The sequence below is a fragment of the Ursus maritimus genome, unplaced genomic scaffold (genome assembly GCF_017311325.1).
Source record: "Ursus maritimus isolate PB19 unplaced genomic scaffold, ASM1731132v1 scaffold_5, whole genome shotgun sequence".
Taxonomy (NCBI): Eukaryota; Metazoa; Chordata; class Mammalia; order Carnivora; family Ursidae; genus Ursus; species Ursus maritimus.
The window spans coordinates 64,989,118-65,000,160 of NW_024426663.1; the positions used below are offsets into that span (position 1 = coordinate 64,989,118).

The 11,043-nt window shown below is 52.8% G+C and overlaps 1 protein-coding gene across 1 annotated transcript in view; it reads left to right on the forward strand.

The window, feature by feature from the left end:
- MARCHF3 (membrane associated ring-CH-type finger 3) overlaps positions 1-5,912 on the forward strand; it is a 135,437-nt gene extending 129,525 nt beyond the window's left edge. Inside the window, exon 5 of the mRNA XM_008698987.2 lies at positions 4,975-5,912. Coding sequence (XP_008697209.1) covers positions 4,975-5,133 — 159 coding nt within the window. The 3' untranslated portion in view covers positions 5,134-5,912. The remainder of the gene's footprint in view (positions 1-4,974) is intronic.
- The last annotated feature ends 5,131 nt before the right edge of the window (positions 5,913-11,043 follow it).

Below are 11,043 nucleotides of genomic sequence, written 5' to 3' on the forward strand. Positions count from 1 at the left end.
ATGCCGCAGGCTCCCTGCTGCTTAGGGACAGAAAGGACAGAGCACCCGAGGAAAGTTCTCTGGAAAATAACCGTCAGTTCTTACCATGCTTACAGGTTTGCTAGTCTGCGATTTTTCTTACATGCGTGGAGGGTGGCTGAAGATGTAGACCTAGTTATTGGGCTTCCAAACCAATTTAAGGCCTTTTGGAAAACCTGCTTTGTAAAGCATATGCTCACCTATTACGAAAGAGGAAAAGGAGGCCAGGGGAGGAAGAAAGGGAAAGATTTCGTGGGGGAAAGCGGATGTGACTCTGTTTCATCACCCATCTCAGATGAAAGGCGGCTTGGGTGGGAAGGGTGCCTGGAGTGGGCTCTTGCAGGAGAGTGACAACATACTTCACTCTGGAAACCTTCCCAAGAGGCTGTGAAAAGCACACGCATTAGAACCCAAAGGCCCTGTGGTCGGACCCAAGATTTAACATCCTAAGAGCTGGGTCTCTCTAAACAGGGTACTTAACCTCTCTGATCAGCCTTCCCCTTATACAAAAAGTGGTGGAACAGTGACAGCCCCTGGGTCACTGGGCTACCGTAAGGACCAGGTGGGGGACCTTCGGCAATATTCATCAGAGCACCCAGAACAGGCATGGGGCTTTCTTCCTCTGGACGCCCAGCCGGCTGCAAGACACAGAGCAGCTGGAGGGAAGGGAGGGCGTTCTCCCCTCTGAGTGGTGTGGAAACCGGGCTGCGGCGCCCCTGAAACAGAGGTTACTGAATCCGGGCAGCTCCCTCCCAGATAAATGCTGTACTGAGCCGCCCTGGCAGGAGCCGTAACTCAGGAGCTGACAGCACTTGGAAAGTGCCCTCCGGCAGAAACCCATTGTAAACAAGCTGTCAGGCTTCCGGAGAATATGCTGTGAAAATGTCTTAGATAAACAAACACCGTGTCAGTCCCAGCCCGGCTGCCGCTCGGAGGAGCCTTCCTGGCAGGGCCTTGTCGGCGCTGGGAACGGGGACACATGGCCCCGCCGCCGCCGCCTCATCGTGCCTCTGCAGTCCGTGTCCGGCCCTGCCGCCACTCGGGGAGCTGGGCCTTCTGGAACCTGCCATGTAGAAGCCTGCATCGGGGACCCAGGAGGCCGGGGTGCCAGCGATCTGCTCCGTAAGCCCGGGGAGCGATGCCCTGCAAACATCACTGCCCATGTCACAGACCGTTTGAGGTCCAAGGAGAGACATCAACTGAGTCCACGCTCGGGGTCAAGAAGTCACCCAGGGTGGCACTTAGAAATAGCCGCACGCGGACAGGTGGGGGACCCGGGCTGCCACGCTGCAGGGACCCGCGGGGAGCCCCTGAGTTCCCCGCGTCACTGAGGCTGCAACCAGCACCCAGCGCGGCACTGGTGAAGGCCCGGAATGGAATGAACGAGCCATCTGTTTCCTCTGGCTGACTCCCAGCCCCCTGGGTAGTCATCTGAATTCTCCTTAGACAGTCAGGACACCTCCGGGAGGACACTGCCCAACAAAGGTCACCGTGTGCACGCCGGCTGAGCCACCGCCCCCACGGCCCACGGCGGCCTGACGGTGCTGAGGGTGACCTGTGCCCGTCCTCCGCGGCCCATTTGCTCACACACGGCCCGCCTGCTTGGTGCAGCTGGGGATCAGGGGGCTGGGCCGTTTCTGGGAAGACGACTAACAAGGCCCTCGCCCCGTCTGTAGGCCTCGATCACGCCATAACCTCCAGAGAGAAAGGGCAGAATACAAAATGGGGACTGAGATTTCCCACACCCTGCCGTGCCCTCCCAGCAGACCTTAGGCCACCGCCTGTCACCTCCCTGAGTGGGAGAGGTAGATGCTAATGTGATCCTTCCTTGCCCCGGCCGCGTGACCACAGCTCTTTGTAGGATCTTGCCCACGACAGGTTGATATCCCTTGGTTGGAGGAATGAATACCTCCAGAAATCCATCCCAAAGGAAGTATTTTTAGAATAGTGGCCCTGTGCTCTTTCTTCCTCTTCTCTCCGTAACACAGACATTTAAGGGGCGCGTGGGTGGCTCAGTCGGTTAGGCATCCAGCTCTTGATTTCGGCTCAGGTCCTGATCTCAGGGTCATGAGATGGAGCCCCATGTTGGGCTCCGTGCTGGCTGTGGAGCCTGCTTCAGATTCTCTCTCTCTCTCTCTCTCTCTCTCTCTCTCTGCTTCCTCCCCCTGGGGACATTTAAGAAATATCTAAACGAAGTTCCCAGTGTTACGGAAGTCATAGCTTCTTCTTGGTTTGTTGTTTATTCTCCCCTCGCTGCCTCTTTATTCCTCTAGGTCAAACCTCCTTTTTTTCCTATTCTGTTCCACTGCGGGAAGGGACTGTCTTGGAGCTCCTGGCCCAGGCTCAGCATTAGCCCAGAGCATTTGCAAACCCAAGGTCCCGTCTGCATTATGCCCAAGTTCCTGGATTTTCCCCTACCAGGAGTCCTCCTCATCCAATGCTTTCTTCTTATTGATTGGATTTGCTTGCAGACTGTGATGGTTAACGGCAATTAAGACAGAGGAATGCATAATATCTCGTTCGTTTGTCTCAACAAGCGGGCTGATTTCTGCCCCTCCTGGCCAAGGAACCAGGAGCCCAGCTCTGTCACTGACTCCCTGGGTTCCCTGCAGCAGTGCTCCTCAGGCTCGAACGGATCTGTGAGTCACCTGGGGAGCTTGTTAAAATGCACGCTCTGATTCCTTCAGTCTGGGTGGAGCCCAAAATTCTGATGTTCTAACAAGCTCCCAGGTGATACAGCCTGCTGCTGACCCCCGGCCACACTGAAAGCAAGGGAAATAGCGCCTTTTTTCTCTTGTCCTCCAGTTCCCCTGTGTCTAAGAAGGAGCATCACACAATCGTCTTCTTTTCCATATTTAATGCATCAAAAATAACAGGTCAACAACACTACGGTGTGTGAGGCACGGTGCTAAGTGCTCCTGTGCGCTCTCAGACATCACTCTTCACGTTTTGCCGACAAGGAAACTGATGCTTGGGGGTGGCAAGCAACCCTCCCAATGTCACGGAGCCACTAGGCAGAGAATGGGGATCCAGGCCTGGGGAGCCTGGCCCGAGAGCGCTGGGAAGGCGCCACCTGCACGCACCCGCAGTGACTTCTCGGCTTACCAGGGTCCAGCACGCACAGCTCCTTAACGTACAGATGAAGGGTCTCTTGATTTGAAACCCAGCTTTCCTATAATATCTCCAGATTCCAGTCTTTTTGGACTGCCAAAGCTCCTCACGAGTACGAGTCTGCCTTCTCCTCTCTCCCTGCTCTTGGCCCTGAGCAGCGGGCTTTCCCACCTGCGTCTCCCACACTCAGGAAGGAGCACCACGCAGCAGCAGGGATACGTGCATGAGAATCAAGCTTGGAAAAAACAAAAAAAGAAAACAACCCAAACCTGATCCACTTTGGCATGTTCAGGGCCTTTTGGAGAAAAGCACATCTGTGTGAGTTTAAAAGCTTATATTTTCATACCCAAATCTCTCTGGCACTCGGCCTGTGGCATCTGCTTTCTAGCCTTGGAAACTTAAGCGAGCGGCCTTGGATTTCATGATCCTGCCAGAGGACCAGTAAAGCCCTTTCTGATCCAGGGCCTGTGCTCTCCTCTGCTTCCAGAAACGCTGAAATCCAACCGTGGGGTAACCCCTCTCTCTGACCACCACGGACCCTGTCCTGGGTTCAGCCCAATGCACCCACCCCAGACGATCAAATAGCCCATCCTGGGTCATCTGTCAGCCTGAGCTCACAGGCACCTTCCTTCCCAGCACCTACCTACTCATCTGAATGTTCTCAAACAGGAACCTTCCCCCATTTTTAAAGAGAGTCCATGCATCTTCAGAAGTACCGACTCTGAATTTCCCGGGCAGTCCATCCAGGCCAGACGCCAGCCTTCTCCAAAACGAACCACAGATGTGTCTCATTCCAGGATATTTACATGGGAAGCAAGTACTTTTCGGCACAGTTACGCCACGATTGGCCATCAGTTTACTGCTCATGGTGTTGTATATTATAGAAGAGAGTCTTAAATCTGAAGCAGGGTTGCAATCAGAAAGCGTAGGGCATCAATTCACTCAGCAAACTCCTCCGAGCAACTTCCTAAGCGCCAGGCACGTGATAGGTGCTAGGCATGCGGTGATGAATACAGCCCAAGCCCTGCTGCCGAGATGCTCGGGGAGCAGGGAGAGAGAGACATAAATACACTGATGCACGGAGCACTTGATGCCATGCTGAGGTAGGCACGAGCCATGCAGGTGCCCAGGGAAGTGGACCCTACCCAGGCTGAGCTGAGGAAGAATTTATCCGGGGACTTGGTGCCCACGACGAAGCTTCCCCCACTGGAAGCCATAGAACGCCGGAGCTACAGGTAGTCGGGGGTCACCTATAGGGGCCAACTGGTACAGTTGTAAGAGTTGTGCATGGCACAGTCCGAAGGGTACCCTTCCTGTCATAGTCAGTCTGAATGTTGAATTGTGCAGTGTCCAACCTGCAGGAGGGGACATGATACCCAAGCATCCCTCTCATTTAACAGAGAGAAAGCTGAGGACCAGAAAGACACACGGCCCAGGTCCCACCCCCGAGGCGAGAGCTAGAGCTGCACCCACTCTGCCCGGCTGTCTATAGCCAGCCTGCTTCACAACTGATGCTTTGGGGCCCAAATGCTACTATCCGCAAACTAAATCCGGCCTCTGAAGGAACCTCATTTCCTATTCATGTCCTAATTGTTTCCACTCTGAGGAGGAAGGAAGGAGGCTGCCCCGGGAGCCCTGCCCGTGTTCACACGGGGGTGTTCTCTGGTTGGTGCCGATCTCCCAACACTCAGCTGCGGGCCAGCGCAGTGTGGCCCCGGGGGGCTCGTCTCGCTGTACTGCCACCAGCTGTTCGGAGCTGTTGTCAGTGACCTGTTTGTTTCTTGGATTGATTATCGGCTTCTGCTGACCTGAAACCTTCCCTTCTGTTCCCTCTCCTGACCCCAGGTGTCATTTAGGTACCACTGTCGATTGTACAACGAATGGCGTCGGACCAATCAGAGAGTGATTCTCCTCATCCCAAAGTCTGTCAGCGTCCCTTCTAACCAGCAGTCCCTGCTGGGCCTCCACTCTGTCAAGAGGAACTCAAAGGAGACCATTGTCTGACATCCGTGTGGCTGGTTGGTTGACTCGTTTGGGGTTCCGGAAGTTTCTGCACTGGGGCCATGCACTGAGCCACCCCCAAACCCTTCCTGAAGCCGTGGGTCTCAGGACATCTGGAGTCGTGGGAGCACTGCGCCCCTAGCACCGGACTCGCCCCAAAGAACACAAAAGCCGTTTCACTTGGAATCATGGATGCTGCAATCACGTGATACTCGCTGAGCTGCCAGACAAGCTTACCGAGCAGATACTATATGGAGTTTCCCGAACACCTGTTTAACAGAGGAGGAAGATGCAATTCAATGCTTCCTTTTTTATTACTATTTCAAATATATATATATATATATAGATATATATTAAAGTCAGATGATAATCACCATGGAAAAGCCGATGTTAAAACTGGTTTCTTGGTTTGGACGCGGCTGGTTTTGGGTGAGCGTATTTGTTTCCCGGTTTCTACTGTAGATTCTTTGGGGTAATTTGATAACCTGAGTGGTCTTTTTTCATCTCCTTCTTCACTCTTACTCAAGGGGACAGCGTAACAACTGCAGAACAAGGCATATCTGAAGGACATTTTGTACTAAACTTCATTTATTCCGTTTTTAAAGGGTGGGGGATGGCGTGGCGACTCTCCCGACAGTGGGCTGTTTATTTAAATTTCATTAGGAGAAAAAAATTATGGTGAGAAGCACGCTCCTTTCAACTTGTTTGGTACTGCCGGCTGATAAAAACTATTTTCTAATAATAAATATCCAGTGTGTGAAAGACAAACCCCATTGATTGCAATATTCTTTTTTTTTTTTTTTTTGAAATTATAACACCGGTGAAATTCCCCCAAAGTAGATTTTTAAAAGAAAAAAAAAAAGAGCAAGTGAAAAGGTTGGTGTTCTTACTCCCATCCCATGTAGTTCATGTCTTAATTCTGCATTTGCAAGGAACCAGAGGATCATTAGACATTTCTAGGAACCCTGGACCTGTTTTGCATATCAATTAGCATTCCCATTGCTCTATTGAATTTCTAGCTTGACAGGTAGATGTGGCAAAAAGCATGTCCTGGCAGCCTACGGCCCCTTTGTCTGATTAAAAAAAAAAAAAAATGAGTCCCACACAGTGCCTTCCCTGAACCACAAGCCAATTCTGTCACAGGCTGAAAGAGACCTTTCCTAAGGGCTTCATGTCCCTCTTTCATCCATCACAGTGGAAAAGGTCTACCCTGCACCCCACGTTTGCATCCTACTGAAACCAGGGGCACATGGGTCATCTGAGGAGAACCCTTGCTGGCTCCCCTGTCCACCCACCCACCGCCCACCCACACGCCCGGGAGGAGAAGGCGGAGCCCAGCGTTGGGGAATGCTTAAAATATGGATTTCTAGAACATGACCCACATTCTGAATATCACTCCAGCGTCTGCCTTATGCTCCCCAAGTAGGAGAGCGGAAAGTGCAAAGGAACAGGCAGCGAGGAGGATAACGATTTTTGCCTGCAGATTGATCAAGCTGATGCAGGTGACAGCTCTGCCTGCCGAGCCCCCCATTCACAGACTGCCCCCCGCGCGGCGTGCGGAGGGAAACAGCTGTGCCGCTCTCTGCTGCAAAACTCAGACGTGCTTTATGGCTGATGACAATAGACTCCCTCCCCACCACGCTTCCCCTCGACTCTCCATTCCGGTAATAGACGCCTCAGCCCTTCTGTTTCCTCGGCCCTGTTCACCCCTCCAGGCTGTCATTAGCTGCACCACCATCCACCGTTTCTTAATTGACCTTTTTAAAATGCTGGATGCCACTGGCTGCACGCAGCTGTCTCACATTAAATTTCCAGAGCCAGGAGTCCAACTTGGTAGCTGGTGAACGACAGCGCCGTCAGCGAGTGGATAAATAACATCCACCCAGCCTCGGTCCCCGAGCTGTCAGGTTAACCAGCGACACCTCTCAGTGGAATAGCACAAGCATTCATGAGAGGACCGTAGCCTTTATCCTCCCGGCTTCTTCCATGAATGAAGGAAGTGGGAGATCCCTGGGACCATTTCCCGTTGAACTGGATGCAGGGAATTCCTGCTGTCTTGGTTCATGAGACGAGACATAGTGACTCAAAATATCAAAGGCAGACAGGTGCCCGGCAGCTCACTGGGCTGGCACATTGGTGCTGGGTCTGTGCCATAGCTCTTTCCCCCATATTGCATCCCCACCCCGGAAAATAAAGCAGAGTCCACAGCAAGAAGTCGGTTGCATGGGGGGGGGGGCGGGGGCAGGACACTCCGGGCAGCCAAGAGTAGCATCGGTGCCTCCCCTCCCAGGCCACCAGCTTGGGTCCTCCTCATGAGAGACCCTGAGCTCTATCAGCACCAGGACCCATCTGAGATGCTGATGAAGTTCTTCATCCCTTCTTGGCCCTTGAACCCTGACGTCGTTCAAGGTTAGGGAGTGTAAGGAAGTACAGTGCGTGCACCACGGGGCACCAGCCAAGAGGCAGGGGACAGGCGGGGGCTGTAGTCCAGGCTTTGTATCTGTCACCAAGCCAGGCTGCACCTGCCCTAGAAGAAAGGTGCCTCCTGCTAACCGGTGGAGAGGCACCGCACTGGTCACCAGCGGCTCAGCCACTCTTGAACTCTTCCTCTGCTTCTTTCTTTTTGAAAACTCAAGCATGAAGCAGGGAAAGGAACGAGAAGCGGTGGGTCAAGGATGTGGGGGGTTCGCTGCTTCCCTTCCATCGGCTTCTTCAACAGCCCGCCCTTCCATGCTCCTTGCTGTATCCTATCCTAACCATTTGTCTTGTGGATATTCGATAGAGACAAATACGTGTCACGATGAAGCCAGAGGGGGGAAGGGACAACTGAAACAAGTCCAGCGAGCTCTTGCCTGCCCTGTGTGTGTGTGTGTGTGTCCACGCGCATGTTTCTGTGTTCTTATCTGGGGGTTCCAGAGAACCCAGAACGTTCGCACAAATTCTACAGCTCGGAGAACTGAGCAGAAGCTCAGATGAGCTGGAAAATCCAATAAAAGAAAATAAATGGCATGACTTGGAAGTGACTTGTATTTGTCTTTCGTGGCCCGGCTCCCCTTCCCCGTGCCTGAGCACTGTGGTCTGTCCCTCTCGGCTGGGCTGTCCTCACAGTTATGTCAGCTTTAGTGCAAGTAACTCATCTGGGGGCACAGAGGAGCCAAAGGAGGAAACGGGAGTAAAACAGCAGCCTGCCTCCCCGCACTTTGGCCAGTGGCCAGCTGGAGGTTCCACATCCTCCCCGGGCCTCTTTGTTCCCTTCCTGGCACGGTCTCAGCTTCCCGGGTCTGTCTCCGCCTTCCCTGACACGCTGCCCAGCTCACGGAGCGGCATGACCTGCACAGAAACTTCACCCTCAGTCTGCTCTCACCAGGGAGAAGACACCTAGGAAAGGCAATCAGCACATGCTTCCTCTCCTCTCTGATCCAGAATGTTCCCAGAAGCTACTGGAAGATGAGCCACACAGCTCGAAGCCCTAGGGCTGGAGGAGATATGTAGGTTGTGATTCTGGAGCCATTCATGGGAGAGGGGGTGGGCCTACGGGTAGGGATTGGGCTCAGGATTATTTTGGAACCAGAGGTGGCGACCCAGTTGCACCTGGCTGGACATCATCCCCCTGGCCAAGCACAGGGAGGGTCTGGGACCGGCAGGCTGCTGCATGAGGCGTGGGATCGCACAGGGTTGGAGTGAGGAGAAATGGGCCCTCCGAGGCAATGGCTGGGCAGTAGCACGCCCTCACCAAAATGTGTCGGAATGCACAGGCAGAAATGCACGGACCGGGATGTTCTACAGTCCGACTCTCTTGGCTTTACAAAGCTCTCAACGCCCAGGGGTGAACCGCATTCCCCTTGTTGGTCAGCTGTTGTGGGGTGACTCTGTTTCTCTGCTTCCCAGTGCAGGAGCGTGGGAGAGAACCAGCCATGAGTCTGGCGACCTGGGCTTGAGCCTGGCTCTGCACTGGACAAGCGAGCCCACCCATCCAAGCCTCAGTTTTTTGTCTCTGTAAAATGGGGGCAATGCCCACCTCAGACAATCCCTGTAAGATTTGTAAGGCTTAGATCCCAGGAGTGGATGTGTGAATGCCAGGGCCCCTCCCTCCCCTTCCTTCCACTCACCATGGCTGATGCCTGCGTTATTCTGCCCCTGCTTGGGTTCTGACGAACAACTTTAATAAAAGATTTGAAGGACTATACACAGTTTAAAATCCCTTTCAAAAAGAAGAGGGACTGATTTTAAATCATCAACAGATATTTATGAGCATGCTGCGTTTGGATTAAAAAGAATAGTAAGAGACCCTTCTGGAGGTTGAAATGATTGACTTGATTGAGATCTTTGAATCATGCGTAGATTTCAGTTACCCTTGCATTTCCTGACACTGGAGCCTATGGCTAATTGAGAATTCATCACAGATTTAAAAAAAAAAAAAATTGCCAGTTCTAGATCTAGTACTACAGAGGAAAATAAATACAGTCTATCAGTTGTCTGTATTCCCAGAAACGAGGGACTTGTGCGTCCCGGAGCGCATACAGCTAGCGCCTTCTGGGAGGCTCTAAGTCGGTGCACAAAGACATTACGAGGAGATGAGCCTCGGAGCCCTGCTTCTTTTGAGAAACTCTCCTTTTTGGACATACTTTCCACCTACTGGGTCCAAAGCCACCCTATCTAGGAAATGAATATATGGACCCCGTCAGAGGTTTTATTTTATCATATTTGTGAATACCAGATGCGAAGAACGGAGTTAATCCTACATTTCTTCCCTGACAACTTCTATCACCATCAGCCTATACGGGACCTTCTGTTTTATTCCACAAGTACATACACAGAGCCAGACGCTTCCCATGAGCCACGCGCTCGGCAGCACTTTGAAAATGACCTCCGGGGATCCTCACGATGCCCTCACCCATTGCTGCCTAACAAACCACCCCAAAGGCAAAGGCAACCATTTCATTGCATTTCACTGTTCTGTGGCGGAGGGGGGTGGCTAGGCCTCAGCTGGGCAGTCCGAGAGCAGTGCGCCTTCTGGTCACACCTAGCTGTCTCGGACCGCCAGATGGGTCAGGTGCTCCTCCCATGGCCTCGTGTCTCCACCTGGCGTCTCGGCTTCAAGGGCCCCTCTCTTCCCATGGCAGCTCAGGACTCCAAGAGGGAAGAAGTTTCTGTCCCGCGGAATGCCTGGGCTTGGAAGGGCCAGTAGGCCCTTCCTCGCATCCTATTGGTCAAAGCAGTGACAAGTCCCCGCCCCCTGATGGGAGGGGCAGAATTGTTCAGCACCGTCTTTGCAGATTTGCTCCCAGACCCTTTTCATAGCGGGGGAAGCTTCACCTGAGAGGTTAAGTGACTTGCGCAAAGAGATAGTCAGGGGCAGCCCTGGGATTCAGAGCCAGGCTCTGGAGACCATGCCCTCAACCACTATGCTATGATGCCTCTCAGCTTCTAGTTTTAGTAATTTCCCTTCATCCCTGGTCTCCACTCTCATCGCCGCCCTTCAAGAGGCACGCACTCTAATACGCTTGACACATAAACTGAATACATATATATTTGCAAAACATACCGGTTTGTGAGATGTCTTAACTTACATAAAAATGAGTATGCTAGGGGCGCCCGGCTGGCGGAGTGGGTTAAGCACGTGGGACTCTTGGATTTGGCTCATGATCTCAGGGTCATGGGATCAAGTCCGTCCTCAGGCTTCGCACTCAGCACAGAGTCCGCTTGAGTTTCTCCCTCCCTCTGCCCCTCCCCGCGCATGCGCGTGCTCGCTCCTGCTCGGTCAAATAAATAAATAAATAAATCTTTTTTTCAAGTGAATATGCTATAAATCTCATTCTTTCCCCGCCCCGCCGCCCACTTAACACTACGTTTTTAAGATCTATGTTCCCGCATGTGTATCTCGGTCCCCGCTCCTAAGGGCTGCTTGGGATC